This window comes from Triticum dicoccoides, chromosome 5B, assembly GCF_002162155.2.
Source record: "Triticum dicoccoides isolate Atlit2015 ecotype Zavitan chromosome 5B, WEW_v2.0, whole genome shotgun sequence".
Taxonomy (NCBI): Eukaryota; Viridiplantae; Streptophyta; class Magnoliopsida; order Poales; family Poaceae; genus Triticum; species Triticum dicoccoides.
The window spans coordinates 646,902,672-646,920,989 of record NC_041389.1 but is presented as its reverse complement, the minus strand read 5'-3'; the positions used below and the strand labels follow the sequence as shown (position 1 = coordinate 646,920,989).

The window sequence follows — 18,318 nt, the reverse complement described above, 5'->3', positions numbered from 1 at the left end:
CGGCGGGTGGGCGGCTTGCAGCGGCGGCGGCTCCGGCTTGGGGCTCTAGGGGGGGCCCGGGTCGGCTTTTAGGGGGGGTGGCTTGCGGGAGGGGGCAGGGAATCGTGGCCGACTCGGTTACGGCGACGGCGGCGGCGGTCGCGGTCTTCGCGCGGGAGACGGCGGCAGGGAGGCGGACGCAGGGTGGGCGGCGGGAGTTTTTTTTAAACAATTCCGCCGAACAGAAAATAAAACCTAGAAAAAAAATAAAATTCTAAAAATGCCAAAACAAATTTTCATCGTCTAAATAAAATATTGAGAACGAGATGAACATTTTCTTGGACCTAAAATGCAGTTTTGAAAAACGAGCAATTTTTCCTAAATGCAAATAAAGTAGCCAAACTCCGAAATAAAATTTTATTTGATTTTATTATTAAATCCTCAATATTTCTTTATTTTTGGTAAAGTCATTTTATTCCCTCTCTCATATTTGTATAATAGAAATAATTGAAGATGAAATAAATAAAATCAAATGATCCTACTTTCAAAATTTGAGAAAACTCAAATATGAAAATAACGAAATCCCCAACTCTCTCCGTGGGTCCTTGAGTTGCGTAGAATTTCTGGATCAAGCCAAAATGCAATAAAAATATGATATGCAATGATGATCTAGTGTATAATATTCCAAATTGAAAATTTGAGATGTTACAGATCTACGCAAAGGAAAGAATAAAACCATCATATATGGTGATGGATGGGAACAGTACATTGCAGTGAATAATTTTAAAGAGGAGAACTCATAGCCTTTTCCTTAACAGGATAGGTGAACAGGTTAAGGACATTATATGTCAACAACGATGATGATGATGATGATGATGATGATGATGATGACCATGATGACCAGGATGTTGAAGATGAAGATGACTAAGATGATCAGGATGATGAAGATGACCAGGATGATGAAGATGAAGATGAAGATGAGGACATCCAAGATGAAGATGAGGACAACCAAGATAAAGATGAGGACATCGAAGATGAAGACGATGGTCCTATTGTTTCTGCAATTTTTTGATCAAGAAGCTTACTCGGGACGAGACAGCTAATGTGAAAGCGATGTTACCATCCTATTTAGCCTTCTTGGGGAAGCCCTTTGTGGACTGTCTAGCAAAAACTAACATGGTCAAAAAAGTTATGGTGAGATGTTTTATATTCTTTCATCTCTTTTTGGTGATAACCAAGTATGGTGAGATGTCTAATATTGTGTGCTTTCTATTTTCTCTTAATGATGGGGAGTTCAGAAGTTACCTTTGAAGATGTTTTCCGGAGTGGCATCGCCGCCGTCAGCACCAATGGAGTAATCCATGGACCAAGAGGGCATGTCCGGCTGGCAGGAGTTCATCAAGGGAATGAGAGAACTAAGGGTGGACACCCTTGTGGTAATCATTGTAAGGAAGAGCAACTGCAACGACTATCAGATAATGGTTGTTGTTGACCATGTTTAGAAATAAGTCTTGAATATATCAGCCAGAGAACTGTTAGTTAATTAACTAGTATGTTAAGATGAATGTGATACATTGATGTTTGTTTCTTAAGTCAGAAAAACTTTCAAGTGTTACTGGATTATTTGAGGGTTTGTTCTCAAAATGAATTCATTCTGCTTCAGTTATATTGAGAATCGTTCGCGCTCATCCCTTTTGCGGGCAGAACGTCTGAAGAGCAACAACTATGGTAGCAGCTATGGCGGGCAGGTCAGAAAGCCCGCCACAAGAAGCTACATACCAGTGGGGGGCGAGCGCCCGCCACTGATGGTTTATAGCCGTGGAGGGAGGTTAGTGGCGGGCGGCCCTGAGAGCTTGGCCCGCCACAACTAGGCTTTCTGCACCCGCAACTGCTGGGCATTCCTGCAGTAGTGGCGGCATTGGAGAAAACTTCTTCAAGAAGGGAATCGAAAAACCATCCGGGGCGGACGCCAAATTCGCATTCGCAGAATTGAGGACCGCTTCAATTTCTTCAACGGATAGAGGAACCATGAGCACAGAGTTCTCTTCGTCCGACACCAGTCAAGGTTGGGACCAGAGAAAGCGGAAATAACAAAGCCAGAAGCCGGCCTGGCAGCCAGAAGAGAAGAGAAGAACTGCTGAACGTGATTGAGAATGCCGTGAGGGTCCGAGGTTCTAGCGCCATCGATCAATAAACTGTCAATAGAGCAGCGCCGGCGTCTACCATTGGCAACTTTGCTCCATGATTACCTTGAACTGGTTCCGTGTGGGTTCGTATTGTTCACCAGAGTGGTAGGGTACCGTGATCCATATATGGCAATGACATTATTATTTTTGGACTAAAGCAATAATGTTGCTTTCATTTAATTAATTGCGAAAATGTATGAAGTTAGAGTTACAGAAAAGCAACAACCCCTTGCTGTACAAAGTTAGAGTCACATGAAGATGAAGGATACATGCGATCAACAAGGCTCCAAGGTCCAAGCATACACCATTCTGCAACATCGTTGGGATGATGCTTTAGAAACAGATGCACCGCGTTAGGCAGATAGATACCCTAGGTTATACTATTGTGGTACCCTGTAGACTACTGCCTTCCTTTCAACGATACTGTCCTAAATGTGATTGAAAACAGTCACATGCAGCTTTGCCAATGCAACTCAACATCGGAGTTCCGCTCAAGCCAGATTGCCCACCAAGTTGCTATGATGAATGACCCCCATTTCTCCTCGGATAATAACGATTTTTGATACCTCCCAACCCTAGATGATGGACACACTTGCAACCAAGAGACAATATGTACATGAGCTTAGATGGTCTGACGGGGTAACAATATCGAAAAAATGCTACAACTCAGTCGGACCATGTATGTTTTATATGCCGATATATGAATGCTCTGTCCCATGTGATTGGTTTGGTGGCAAGTCTTGATTTCCAACTTTAAATTTTCACATTTATGTGACACTTGACGCCTGGAACCAGTAGACTATTTTTGGCACCATTTGGTAGAACCAAAGTTGTTTTCAATAGAAAAAAAGACCAGACACAATTTTAATATTATAGCTCATTTTTCGATCCCCCAACCAAGTCCAAATTCAACAATTTGATAGCAGATTCAATGGGAACTTTCAGAGTAGGATTGATGAACCAAATAAGCACATCCCATAAATTGAGTGCCTAGATGTGATTTTCTTCTAGTGTTCGTGTACATAGCGTGAATAAGCTTGTACCCCATTGACAAGTGTGCGGTAATGCCTATACCGTGGGAGTCGGATCCTCTAACTTAGAGAGGGAAAGTCATAGTGCTACAGTGCTAGTCTAGTGTAAAATGAAGAAGGAAAGTTAGGAACTGTTACCTGTGGTTTAGTGTTGGTATTTACGGTAAATATAAATTAATTTTATTGCACCATCAAATAACGCTGTGGTCTATTGTGTCATTTTACAGAAACCCCCCTGCACTTTTCTGAAATCAATCCGCAGTCTAAGTTTAAATGAGTTAGAAAAATGTTTTGTTTTTACACAATACCCCTTGTAGTTTACTCAAATCAACACGCGGTTCATGTTTAAGTGACTCCAGAAAAAATGTTCGTTGTTTGCGGAAAACAACTTCACATTTGGTTTAATTAACCCATAGTCAATATCATATGTTTTTCAAAATAGTCATATCTTTCAAACCGTAACTTCAGCTTTAACATATTATGTATGCAATTTGATTAAAAAAGTGTGTAGAATCTGAATATGATGTTATTTGGCTCTTAACCATTTTTAAAATGTTATTTAGGGTGGAGCCTTAATTAATAGTCCATATCATATGTTTTTCAAAATAGTCATATCTTTTAAACCATAACTCCATTTTTAACATATATGGAATTTGATCAAAAAATGTGTAGAATCTGAATATGATGTTATTTTACCTGCTAACCATTTTTAAAATGTTATTTAGGGTGCATATTTAATTAATAGTGCAGGATCCGCCTCTCTTTCGTGTCGATGTAGATCTGATTTGAAAATGAACACCTCAATAAAATTAGATTGGAGACGAAAAAAGTTATCTATAACAATGCATGGACGCGTCAGCAAAATCCCGCATGGGAAATAGAAAGCAGATTTCTCATCTTATGCGGAGAGAGAGACGCCTTAGGATTGACCATATTCAAACACTGGTGATTGTGTGAGCAGGCCATCGTCGGCGAGGGTGGAAAGAGGATAAGCGGCAACACAGATGGAATGCCACGTTCAAATAAATAGCATGGACCTATTGTGATCTCCAGTCACGATTATTGAGTTAGGGGCGCGTGTTATTTTCTCTCGCGTTGCAATGCACAGACTCATTTGCTAGTTACTACGAATGTACATAGTAGATCTGTAATTTGTAAATTAATTGAACTCATTTTTGTCCTAGTCATAAAAAGTTAGAGTATTGTAGCGTTTCTAACTTTTATTCTGTATGTTAGTTAGAGGATCCAGTTCCATCTGCGGGGCTCCTCCCTCGTTGGTCTTGTTCATGTGCACGCACGGTTAATCTTGCCATGGTGTGGATGATTAGTTCACCAACAGAAAAGAAGCAGATCGACATTAATTTTCCTCTTCACGCAGTAGGCACTTCTCTTTTGAGGTCACTATTTTGACTGTATTTTGTACATACATTACATTACAGGTGAACCTAACAACGCATTCGTACACACGGATCGAAGAACACACTCCACCCATCTGTATATCTCAGCCAAACAGCCCTAGCCTCACCGGCGTGCCCGTCTCCGGTATCCACTCGCCGCCGTTCAGGAAGCGCTCCACCGTGAACACCTTCGACTTATCCTTGTTGAGCACATGGAACCCCTTCATCTCCTGGCGCGCGGTGATGTTGGCGCCATCCCCGACATTGCCGTACTCGCCGTAGAACGCTGTGCCCAGGTTGTTCTTGCCCTCCCACGGCATGTACCCCTGCGCGTGCACGAACCCGTCGATCACCGACTCGATCACAATCACCCTCGAGTACTCCTTCCACGGCCGCCCCAGGAAGGTCTTCACCGTCGACGACTTGCTGGCGAGGGCTGCATCGGCCACGATGCGGGTCCGGTGCAGGACGAAGCCGGTGGTCTGCTGCCGGTCGCGGCGCCCGTGCGCGGTCACCACGCCCGGCTTCCCCGGGAGCGGGTCCTTGACGAGCAGCACGCAGCGCTGGAACACGGCGGCCGCGTCGCCGAAGATGAAGTCCACGGTGCCGGAGACGATGCAGCTGCGATAGTACTGGCGGTAGGCCTGCGCGAAGAGCGTGTCCTGGTGCCCGTCGATCCGGCAGTTGAAGAAGATGGCCCGGTCGCCCTTCACGCGCACCGCAATCGCCTGCTGCTTCTCGTCCCCCGCCGTGTTCCGGATCCCCATCTTCACCGCCATGAACCTGTCTCCGTCCACCGCTGCGTACAGCATAGTTGATTAACGACGGTCACATTGGTCCTAGCTTGTCCGTGCATATGCATGCTTGGATTTGTTGTAAGCATCTATGGGCAATGCAATGTGTGTTTACTTACCCAAGGTGGCGGTTCTCCACATCCTTACGCCGTCGCCGACGCTCTTGCTGCCGGTGATGATGGACTTCTTCGGGCCGTCGCCGTACATGGTGATGTTTGACATCCCGTTGGTGACGTTCACCGACTCGTCGTAGACACCTTCCTTGATGTAGATCACATACCTCCCGCTGTAATTCTTGGGCAACGCGTCCAAGGCGGCCGAGATGTTTGTGAATTGACCGGAGCCATCCTTGGCCACCGTCACGTTCGGCGTGAGCACGCCATTGCGTTCTTCCTCCGCCTCTTCCAGAATCCTCCGGTCCTCGCTGGGCACCCACGTGGGGACGTCGGACACGGACTCCTGGAGCTGGCGCTCGCCGTCGCTTTGCTCGGCGGGGGTATCGTCTTTGCCGTTGTTGTCGTCGTCGTCATCGTCGTCGCCGTCCGCGTCATTGGGGAGGGTGACTTTCGCGCCGGCGTCGATTTCGATCATGGCGGCGAGGGCAGCGCCCTGCTGGATGATGGCGATGGCGTTGCTGGAGATCTCCCGCGCCTTCTCCATGATCTCCTTGATCTGGACGCGGACATCGCCCTTGGGGAACATGTCGACGCAGGAGCCCTGGAACGTGATCACCGCGCTCAGCCACGCCTGGAGGTCCTGCGCCGGCCCGTCGACGCCGCGCCACGCGACGGTGGAGAGCGCGCGGGTCACGTCGGCGGCGCAGTCGTCCAGGAGCATCTTGCAGTCGAGCAGGGCCTCGTGGACCAGCGTGTCGTTGCTCTGGCGCACGGCCTCCAGCAGCGACGACTCGTTGAAGCCGCGCGAGAGCTCCCGGCCGACGGCGGTGATCGCGGCGGCGGCGGCGGCGTGCGGGTGGTCGACCTGGTTGTCAGAACGTTCCAGCGGCTTGGTCAGCGTCTCCTTGCACGTGGCCTGGTAGTCCGTGGGCGAGCAGAAGAGGTCCACGGTGCGCATCGTGGCGGCCATCGCTTTCTTGTTCGTCTCCCCCTCGTCCTCGGCCCTCTCCGACACGATGAACGCCGCCGTGCCGATGATGATGGCGAGGAGCAGGAAGGCCGCGATGCCGCCGACGAGGAGCTTCGTGCGCGACGCACTTTCATCTGGCTCCGCCGGCGCGCTGCGCGGCATCGCCATTGCCGCGGAGAGCCAGACAAATTTTGAAGAAACGAATCAAACGATGCGCGGCAGCGATATTGCCGCGCACAAAGAATCAAACGATGAAGTCCCTATTATTAGGAACACACCACTGCGGAAGTTTTTCGCCTTGGTTTCTTTGCTGCGTCCTTGTGGTGCGTCCCTTTTCCGAGGAACAGAGTCTCCTTGATTTGTGCTGGCAGCACTCTATAAACCGGCCCTTTTCTTTGGTAAAGGAAATTAAAGGGAAGAGTGAGGGAGCCGTTTTAAGTTAAGGACCATGCACCACGAGTCACATTTCTCACGTGGAAAACATTTCTATCTCTACAAGAGGAGTTTGTTCCGTCGCCTCCACCACCCACCTGTTTTTTCCTCCCATGTTCCTTGGTTTTCTGTTGGTTTTTTGTAACCCCAAACGATCCCATAGAAAAAAAAAACACAAATCAATACTTTTCCAAAACATGCCTTGTATTGACTCAATCAAAGCAAATCAAATCAAATCAAATTAATCTTATAAAAATCTCAACTAAACCAAAATCCCATCAAATTAAATGTTATCAGAACTGATGTAAGGTATATGTCCAACAAGATTGATTTTGGACAACTAAAATACGCTTGCTGCAATGCATGGGCAATTAGCTAGTAGGATGTTGTTGTGTCACATCATATACCACATTCCCTGCATGGAGCATATGAATTTCAATAACTTGTTCTTTTTAGGATGTCTAAAGCCACAATAATCATACAGGAGTACAAAAGATTTTGTTACGAACTAACGTATAGGCTGATGAGCCATCGCCCACCCCCTCCCACCCCCACACCGCCCCCTTTGATTCCAAAGGTCATAGGAACAAGGTGGCCCGGTCTTTTTGTGAGACAATGTTGATTTTTTTATAGAAGGAGAGTAATTTGATGACCTGACAACACCGAACACTTGACAATGCGCTTTAGCAATCACCAAACCAAGTCCGGTCGGTATGGTTATTGACAATGTTGATACCACAGTCAAACTGATCATGAAGATCCATCTCTGCATGCAACCGAAAAGCAAGCAAGAATTTAAGAGATACAATCTGAATTGCGGATATAAGATGCAATATTTGATTAACACGGTGTGGGGCCAATGACATGTAATGCAGGATGTCTTGTCAACTCTTGTGTCTATGGCAAATTCAGTAGCAACTATTAAAAATCAATTCAATAAAGTTTAAGCCCCAACTCAATGCTTTAAGGGGGTACTTAAGGAGATACATAACTGGGCGTTTTTTTGAACTTCAATAACGGGGCTTTGGCAAGACCACTGCGTGGGGGGGGGGGTCAAATCTAACCTTATATCGGTGTCCTTTCTAAAAACGGATTCTAAAAAATGCATTAAGTCTTGTACTCCGAAATTACATCTTATAGGTGATTGTGAAAGAAACTATAAAGTGACATCATGTATACTCCATCCGTATCGCACATGTGTCATCAATGTGGCTTCGAAGTCTAGAATCATCTTCATGCATGCTTGATCATACTCCAATGCGTGTCTTGCTTTTCATTCTAGGTCCTTAACTAATGAGTAATAGAAATATATCTGACTTAGGTAACATCATTCTCATAAACATTTGGGAGCGTTCCTAGAAATGGAAGTACCTGATATTTGAGTTGACATACTTAAACTCTAATCGTTGGTGCTTGTGTCTCTCGAACTTGAGCTAATGACATCCGGGAGTTGTGGGTGTAACAGTAGTATGGATGTCCTTATCAAAAGGGACAAGCATACACATGGTGCGGTGGAAGAAGAACGTTAGCATCAGCATCAGAAGGCATGTCAGCGAAGAAGTCGTTGTCGTTGGGAAGTAGTTGTCCTTTGAGAAGTAGCTGTCCGCTCCAATGTCGAAGGAGATGCCAGCAGTCACGTGAGAGCACTCTCCGAAAATCTGATAACTCTCTCCTGTACATGATCATAAGAGGCAAAGTTCTGGAGGTCTGTCGTTCCACTTTGCGGCGCACACCGAGAGGCAGAATGGGAAAGTCATGGTCTCATGCGTGTTTGTGTCACGTGTGTGTGTGTGTGTGTGTGTGTGTGTGTGTGTGTGTGTAGAGGAGCGACCTCATATAGACCTGAGTCAAAACAAATCCACTACTAGATGAAAGGAACTAAAAATGATCCAGTGCACGGATAGGAACAGTCACGTTAGTTCAAATTCATCTGGGTAAAATGTTTTGAATCTTTTTCACGTGCGACAAAAAAGACAACACACACGCGCGCGCGCGCGCACACACACAGACACACACACACGACGCATATGTCCTACATCAGCTTGTTCATGAAACACGACGCGTGAGGAAAAGAGGTTAACGCATGTCTATATGTTCTCTTCTCATGCTTCTACTGATGTACTCCCTCCGATCCGAATTACTTGCCGCGAAAATGGATGTATCTAGATGTATTTTAGTTCTAGATACATCCATTTCCGAGACAAGTAATTTCGAACGGAGGGAGTATAAAACAATCAACTATATGGTGCATGTCAGTTTAATGCATACTTAACCAAAAACTAACAAATTATTTTCGACCCTAACAGAAAACTACCACTTAAAGAAAAAATGTCCAGAACTTCCACTTTAGGACTAATTTTTGGCAAAAAAAAACTAACAAATCATAAAAGTGATCAACTTTTTTTGAGGGAAAAAAGTGGTCAAATAGGAGTTCTTAAACTCATTCATGACAGGTTGGGCCCACTCGTAAGCGTTGATGTGGCAGACTAGTCAACTCTTTGTATTTCACTGTTACATTAACTGTTATGACTTATGACATGTAGGACCCATGTGTCACATGTCTTCTTCGTTTGTCTCTCACTAAAAAGAAATCCCCACCAAATTTAAAAAAAAACTATGTCCGGCACCTCCGGCCACAGGCCGGCGAGCAACTGCCCGCGAGCGCAGCTAGATCAGGAGATGGCCAGCGCGGCGACCTGCTAGCCCGGGTAGCGCGGTAGCCAGCTAGCGCAGGCCAACTCTAGCTCATGGCAACGCATCGGCCAAGCTAGCACATAAGGGGCGTGTTTGGTTGCCGTGCGCTACAGTACTCGCATTGCATACACTTCTCCACCCAACCTGGCCATGCAAATGCAGCCTCGCACCATCTGCATGTTGTTTGGTTACCTGCATGGCCTCTTGCCTGCATGGGCTCTAAACCACACTGCCTGGTGTTTGGTTGCCTGCATGTTAGTGGACAAACCCAAGGTATGGTGTTTGGTTGTATGCAACGCCTGGTGTGTGGTACCTCTTTGGCTAGTTGGTGAGGTTACCCCCACACTTCGGCAACACACATCATAAGCACAGAAGAGTATAAACAGAACATCAACTAGCATAATTCAGATATAAGCAGTACCACACTTCAATAACAGTTCAACGCATAAATCATAAACATGTTCAAAGCAGACTAAAGAGGATGCCCGGCCCTACTCCTTGGCGGCGAAGGCTTCATCGTGCTTCTCGCACTTGTTGACAACCTCAATACCATCATCGTCGAAGATGATGACCTTGAGGGTGTGCTACCTCTTGAGCATGCATTGGTTTTTCCTTGAAGAGGAAAGGGTGATGCAGCAAAGTAGTGTAAGTATTTCCCTCGGTTTTTGAGAACCAAGGTATCAATCCAGTAGGAGGCTACACTCAAATCCCTCGTACCCGCACAAACAAATAAGAACCTTGCAACCAACACGGTAAAGAGGTTGTCAATTCCTTCACGGCCACTTGCAAAAGTGAGATCTGATAGAGATAATAAGATAAATATTTTTGGTATTTTTATAGATTGGAAAGTAAAGATTGCAAAATAAAGTAGATTGGAAACTTATATGATGCAAAATAGACCCGGGGGCCATATGTTTCACTAGTGGCTTCTCTCAAGATAGCATAAGTATTACGGTGGGTGAACAAATTACTGTCGAGCAATTGATAGAAAAGTGTATAGTTATGAGAATATCTAGGCATGATCATGTATATAGGCATCACGTCCGCGACAAGTAGATCGAAACGATTCTGCATCTACTACTATTACTCCACACATCGACCACTATCCAGCATGCATCTAGAGTATTAAGTTCATAAGAACAGAGTAACGCATTAGGCAAGATGACATGATGTAGAGGGATAAACTCAAGCAATATGATATAAACCCCATCTTCTTATCCTCGATGGCAACAGTACAATACGTGCCCTGCTACCCCTGCTATCACTGGGAAAGGACACCGCAAGATTGAACCCAAAGATAAGCACTTCTCCCATTGCAAGAAAGATCAATCTAGTAGGCCAAACCAAACTGATAATTCAAAGAGACTTGCAAAGATAACAAATCGTACATAAAAGAATTCAGAGGAGATTCAAATATTTTTCATAGATAATCTTTATCATAAACCCACAATTCATCGGATCTCGACAAACACACCGTAAAAAGTATTACATCGAATAGATCTCCAAGAAGATCGAGGAGAACTTTGTATTGAGAATCAAAGAGAGAGAAGAAGCCATCTAGCTAATAACTATGGACCCGAAGGTCTGAGGTAAACTACTCACAACTCATCGGAGAGGCTATGGTGTTGATGTAGAAGTCCTCCGTGATCGATTCCCCCTCCGGCGGAGCACCGGAAAAGGCCCCAAGATGGGACCTCACCGGTACAGAAGGTTGCGGCGGTGGAAATAGGGTTTCGTGGTGCTCTCAGATGTTTTCAGGGTATATGAGTATATATAGGCGAAAGAAGTCGGTCAGGGGAGCCATGAGGGGCCCACGAGGGTTGGCGGCGCGCCTACCCCCCTGGGCGCGCCTCCCTGCCTCGTGGCCTCCTTGTTTCTTTCTTGACGTCCACTCCAAGTTATAGGACCTTGAAGTATGTCTAGAGGGGGGGTGATTAGACTACTTGACCAATTAAAACTTAACCTTTTCCCAATTTTAGAGTTTGGCAGATTTTAGCAATCTTTGGACAAGTCAAGCAATCATCACACAATTCAAGCAAGCATGCAAAGAGTATATGAGCAGCGGAAACTAAAGCATGCAACTTGCAAGAAAGTAAAGGGAAGGGTTTGGAGGATTCAAACGCAATTGGAGACACGGATGTTTTTGGCGTGGTTCCAATAGGTGGTGCTATCGTACATCCATGTTGATGGAAACTTCAACCCACGAAGGGTAACAGTTGCGCGAGTCCACGGAGGGCTCCACCCACGAAGGGTGCACGAAGAAGCAACCTTGTCTATCCCACCATCGCCGTCGCCCATGAAGGACTTGCCTCCCTAGCGGTAGATCTTCACGAAGTAGGCGATCTCCTTGCCCTTACAAACTCCTTGGTTCAACTCCACAATCTTGTCGGAGGCTCCCAAGTGACACCTAGCCAATCCAGGAGACACCACACTCCAAGAAGTAACAAATGATGCATTGATGATGAACTCCTTGCTCTTGTGCTTCAAATGATAGTCTCCCCAACACTCAACTCTCTCTCATAGGATTTGGATCTGGTGGAAAGAAGATTTGAGTGGAAAGCAACTTGGGTAAGGCTAGAGATCAAGATTCATATGGTAGGAATGGAATATCTTGGTCTCAACACATGAGTAGGTGTTTCTCTCTCAGAAATGGTAAGTTGGAAGTGTAGATTTGTTCTGATGGCTCTCACTTCGAATGAAGAGGAGGTGGAGGGGTATATATAGCCTCCACACAAAATCTAACCGTTACACACAATTTACCAAACTCGGTGGGACCGAATCAACAAACTCGGTCGGACCGATTTAGTAAACCTAGTGACCGTTAGGATTTTCGGTGGGACCAACATGCAACTCGGTAGGACCGATATGGTTAGGGTTAGGGCATAACGTAATCTCGGTGAGACCAATTACACAAACTCGGTTGGACCGATTTTGGTAATAAGCTTTCCAGAGAGTTGGTTAGGTAAACTCGGTGGGACCGATTCGATCATTTCGGTGAGACCGAAATGTTACGAAAGGGAAATGGGTAGTTTACATTGCAATCTCGGTGGGACCGATCGCTCACTTCGGTTAGACCGAAACGTTAAAAAGGGAAACAGAGAGATTACAATCCCATCTCGGTGAGACCGAGATCCCTATTGGTGAGACCGATTTTCCTAGGGTTTGTGGCAGTGGCTATGACATTTGAACTCGGTGGCGCCGGATAGAAAGAATCGGTGTGACCGATTTTGATTTTGGGTTTAGGTCATATGAGGATGTGAGAAAGTAGTTGAGGGTATTTGGAGCACATCACTAAGCACTTGAAGCAAGAGGCTCATTAAGCAACACCCCATCCCTCCTTGATAGTATTGGCTTTTCCAATAGACTCAATGTGATCTTGGATCACTAAAATGTAAAATGAAGAGTCTTGTGCTTTTGAGCATGAGCCAATCCTTTGTCCTTGATATTTTGAGGGATCCACTTTCATCATCCATGCCATGCCATTCATTGAGCTTTCCTGAAATAATAGTCTGGGAATAGCATTAGCTCAATGAGCTATATGTTGTTATGAATTACCAAAACCACCTAGGGATAGTTGCACTTTCAATCTCCCCCTTTTTGGTAAATGATGACAACATATAGATCAAAGCTTCGACAAATGATAATAAGATTGAAAAACATCGTCGCTTTGAGAAGTATGTGATAAGCAAGAGCTCCCCCTAAATTTGTGCATAGTTTAAGATTTGCTTTGGACTGCAAATGCACAAGGAATTAGGCTCATGGGTTACTCTTCCATGTCACATACATCTCGGTGGAGCGCTCAAAATAATAAAGATTGAATACATGCACTCATCACCAAGCAAAGTGAATGATCATATAAGGATAGGTAAGATAATATCATCAAACAGGCATAAGTGTAGCTTATGATCAAACACATGATCATCAATGTCTCACAAATAATAGCATAGTATCTCAAGCAATCAAAAGCAAACAAAGTTTAACCACCAAAGCAAGAGAGAATAAAAGCAACACTCTGTCTCTCGAAGCCTATGATCTATACATTTTTCTCCCCCTTTGGCAACAAGTTACCAAAAAGTTCATAGAAAATGCATAGTGCTAGATCGACTCTCAGGCTTGATCTTCAGGTGGTGGTGTAGAGATGGCTCCTCGGACGAAGGCTTCAGTTGATGTGGAGGGAACTGGAGGAGTTGGTGTTGAAGCTGGTTGTACCGGAGCTGTAGGAGTTGTAGCTGGTGTAGATGATGTGGCTCTAGTGTCTGTCACAGGCACTGCAGCTGACCTCTGAGCTCTAGGCACTCTGGAAAATGCATCAGTTGTTGTCTTGCCCTTCCTCTCCTGCATGTCATCGTTAAGCTGCTCCACAACTGACTGAATCTCAGTTACTTTGACATCTAGATCATAGAATTTTTGTTCCATGATTCTTTCTAGGCTCTCCTGATTTTGAGTTAGGGTGGCCAACCCCTTCTCAATCCTCAGTGTTGATGCTATTAAGTAACCAAGCTGCTCCTGCTTGTTCTTAAAAAAGTACTCAGATGCCTCCTCTTGAGTTGGCATCTTGGCAGCCTTCTCTCTCTTTGATTTCTCCTTCTTCTCTTGAGCTTGCACTGATAATGGTTCATTCTCATTCATTACAACTTGATTATCCTCAAAGTCTGGATAAAGAGCAAAGTGTTCCTTATCCAACAGATATTTTTCTGTGCCCATCTTTGAGTTAATCAACTCCTGAATCTATGGGGCATATCCACAACTTCTCTTCTGGTCTGCTATTGTCCTCTTAATGGTCTCAACCATAAGGCTCATGACCTTGAATTTCTGTGGCACATCAAATATATGTAGCAAGTTTATAGCATGCCCTCTGATCATGCTTCGATCACCTGACTTGGGCAAAAGAGTGTGCCTTAGGATCCAGTTGATCGTTGGCAGCCCTGACAGAAGAAAATGAACTAACCCAAACTTATGTGTCTCAAGAGCTTTGTCTGGGATCTCCTTGTACATATGTGCCATGGAATTGTGATCCATCTTCTTCTTGGCATAGACATCCAAGTCATCTTCACTCTCCTTTGGGGCATTGATCAGATTGGCCCATTCCTCAACGGTTGACTGGTACCTTGTACCTTCAGACATCCTGCCATCTGGATAGAAGTGTGTTGTGGAGTAGAATTGCATAATGAGTTCATCATTCCAGTTGGTGAGCTTCTGCCCAACAAAATCTGCAACTCCACAAGCAACAAAACTGTCTTGCACTCCAGGATAGTGTTCCTCATTTTCTTTCATGTAGGTCCAGTCGACCCACCTCATATCACACACTATGGGCTTCTTGTCCAGCAAGATTGTCTCATACAAGTCCTGCTGCTCCTTTGTATGGAACCTGTAATCAACAGCAGTCCTTCTCCTGGTGGCATATGGATCTGTCATTCTCCATAGCCTCAACCTGTGTCTCTCCTGATATTCATGTCCTTAGCCACAAGATGAGCATCATTGTGGTCTGGAATCTTGGGCTTTAGCTTCCTCAGGACTTGTCCTTCATCTTCTTCCTCATCAGCAACTTCAGGCACTGGGGACTTGTTCTTCTCAGCAGCTGGAATACTCCTGGTATTCCTCTTTGGTGCACTCTTGGGCTTGGGGGCAGCTTTGGGTGCTTCTTTGGGCTTTGATGTTGTAGCCCCTGACTTTATAGCATCACCCATCAGCTTTTGTGCCTTGGGTGCTGGTGCAGCAACCTCTTCTTCCTCTTCCATCATGGAAGGTTGTCCAACAACTCTGGCCATGGTCTTTTTGACCCTTTCCTTCCTTTTCTTTCCTTCTGCAGCAGGCTCTTTGGGATCAGGCTTTTCAGGCAATTGAGTTGATCCTCTGACCTTCAACATAGGTGTCCTCTTGGCAGGAACCTTCTTATTAAGTCCAGGCTTTGTGGTCTTTGCTGAGCCATACTCCTTTTTGAGCACTACCTTCTTGGAAGTAGCCTCATCTTCTTCTTCCATATAATCCTCATCCTCAGATTCTGAGGTTCTCTTCTTCCTTGTCCTGGTGGCAGCTTTAGGCAGATTGCTTGGGGTGCTCCTGCTGCCATCATCTGAAGAACTTGAGGGACTAGTGCCCTCACTCATGTGAATCTGCTCTTCTGACTTGTTCTGACTATCACTTTGGTCTGACATGCTGAAATCACTGACTGCTGACCCTGTGAATAGTTATAGATGAGATAGAATGGATGAGCATCACAAAATGCAGAGATTTTTGCAAAATAATGATTCAAAAACTCAGTTTTAGTTTTCCACAGAAAGCATTTCGGATCAACCGATTTTCAAACTCGGTGATACCGAAGCAGTTTTGGAACCTAAACTGGTGAACTCGGTTGGACCGAGTCACAGTTCGGTGGCACCGAGACTGCTAGGGTTTCACAAAGTTTTAAAATCGGTCACACTGATTAGCAATTCTTGGTCAGACCGAGAGTTACTAGTGCAATGGCGTTAGCCAAATCGGTGGGACCGAGTTTTTCAACTCGGTGGGTCCGAGATGGTTTCGGCGGAAACCTAACCCTAAATTTTCAAATTGCATCTATTCTAAGGATTGTCTTGACTGGATAGGAGTGTTTCAATCGTGGCAAGAATCATAATGAACACAATGTTCTAGGAATCAGACGAGGATAGCACTCTAATCGAGTCCATACCCTAGCTTGGCAATGAACTTGCTACGGTGACAATGGCGGGGGTGAATTTCGTTGACGGCGGCGGAGACCAGTGACAGGAGGCGGCTGGCGACGAGGAGACGACCCGGAGACCCTGGAGGTAGAGCGAGCTATGCGCGGGCGAAGGGGTTTGGAGAAATTTCCAAATTTTTGCCCCCGACCATGTCGGTGTGACCGAGTGGAACAACTCAGTGGCACTGAGATGCATAACTGTATACAGTTACAGCAACTCGGTGTGACCGAAAAGTTCAAATTGGTTGCACCGAGATTGAAAACCTAGATCGACTTGGTGATCTCGGTAGGACCTAAATGGAGGAATCTGACGACCGAAATGGAGGAATCGGTCAGACCGAGAATCACAAAGAAGTTTTGGAAGTTTAAGTCTATGACGAATCGGGGACTTCGAGTGCTCCTCACACAGAATGGTTTGAATCTGACTTGATCAAATTTTGTGATGTAGCATGAATAGAGTTTGAGACGAGAAAAGCGTAGATAGCTAGAGAAGGTTCTTAGGCATTCTTGTCCATCCACTTGGCAAAAAGAAATAGAACCCAAACAATCAAAACAACAAGTGGATGTCCTAGAATGAGTAAAATATGCAACCAGCATGCTCACACAATAGAATGGCAAATGAAATATGTGGCAAAGCATGCACAACCAATTCTAGCATCTATCAAACAATTGGCGATGACTAGGTCACCTATATATGAGTATATTGACTTAGGAGTCAAATGAGAACATTTGATCATAGGTCATACTCATCGTTTAAGCTCAAGTGGGATTACCACTTTTACATAATGCATTGATGTGTTCACACCATTAGAGTTGCTTTGACTCAATTCTTAGAGTTAAGCTCCCCCTAGATGTGAGATCCCCTTTTAGAGGGATGAACTAACATTGGGTTTTGTCGATGATGACTTCATGTAGGTGTTGAAGATGTGGATGCCCAATGTTGATGTAGATCATTTGGAGCAATCCTTTGGAGTGAGTTACACTTTCAACATACCTACATGGGTTAGTCCCACAAGGAACAAACAAAAATATCCATAGACATAGAGTGATGCACACACAAGATGATGTCCATGAAATCATTAGGTTACCCTGTCCCTTGCCTTACCAACATGAGGGTTTGTGACTCCTTGAACTAGTGCAAGATGTGGAAGTTGATTGCACCTGTCCTTGCCATAATGATATGAATGAAGAATGTTGGCAGAGTCACCCTCAAGAACTCTCTAGTTCTTCTTCTTCAGGATCCACATCATCTTGATGGGAATCCTTGGAGTTGTAGTTGTACTTGATGAAGTAGAACTTGACGTAGTCTTGGGAACCCACTTGACCAAGGCCTTGGGTGCTTCTTCAAATGCATCAATCTCCTCTTGAAGCTTGTCCTTGCCTTTGTTCTTGTGGTCTTGTGGTGGAAGATCATCTTGTGCTTGTGTTCCCTTGAAGAAAGTAGGATCATACTTCTCTTATTGAGGAACAAACTTCGTCTTGGGGTATTGATCTTCTTCCCACTCAACTACATTGGCATTGAACTTTCGTTCAAAACCAACACCTTGATTCTTCCGATGCCTTCCTTGCTTGCGTACAATTTCCTCGAATTGCTTACTCCCGGCAAGGCTCTTGTATACACCTTTCTCTATAATTCCCTTCAATAAGCTATTTTCTTGCTCAAGTGTAACTTGGCTAAGAGAATCATTAGTGGAATCAAGAGGACTACTAGAAGCAACAATGTTGGATTTAGCATTATTATTGTTACTACTAGAGGAAGGATCTTCCTTGTACTTGTTACTAGAATTGACTTGAGGCATGTAAGTAGATAAGAGTAAACGCTTGGCAATGTAAGAAGAACTTTTCTTACGGAGATCATCACTGATTGCTTTTAAGAACTCATGCTCTTGCTCAAGATTGAGCTTTTCAAAGCGTAACTTCTCATGAGCCCTTAAAAGTTCTCGATGATCTTGAAGATAGTTTCATGAGCTAACTTAAGAGTGTTTAGTTCTTTAGTTAGAAGCTCAATCTTCTCCTTAACAT

The 18,318-nt window shown here is 44.9% G+C and overlaps 1 protein-coding gene across 1 annotated transcript; it reads right to left on the bottom strand.

Moving 5' to 3' along the window:
- Positions 1 to 4,581: 4,581 nt before the first annotated feature.
- LOC119306493 (probable pectinesterase/pectinesterase inhibitor 13) lies at positions 4,582 to 6,641 on the bottom strand. The gene is made up of 2 exons (XM_037582696.1): positions 5,645 to 6,641; positions 4,582 to 5,392 (listed from the first exon to the last, which is right to left on the bottom strand). Exons 1-2 carry the CDS (start codon positions 6,639 to 6,641, stop codon positions 4,698 to 4,700), a joined length of 1,692 nt encoding a protein of 563 aa, XP_037438593.1. The 3' UTR covers positions 4,582 to 4,697.
- Between the last annotated feature and the right edge of the window lie 11,677 nt (positions 6,642 to 18,318).

Excerpts from the sequence above, each read along its gene's own strand:
- LOC119306493 (XM_037582696.1), bottom strand. The coding sequence starts at position 6,641 with ATGGCGATGCCGCGCAGCGCGCCGGCGGAGCCAGATGAAAGTGCGTCG. Across the intron at positions 5,393-5,644 it reads TGTGATCTACATCAAGGAAG|CGGTGGACGGAGACAGGTTC; the intron begins GTGTCTACGACG and ends TGCTGTACGCAG.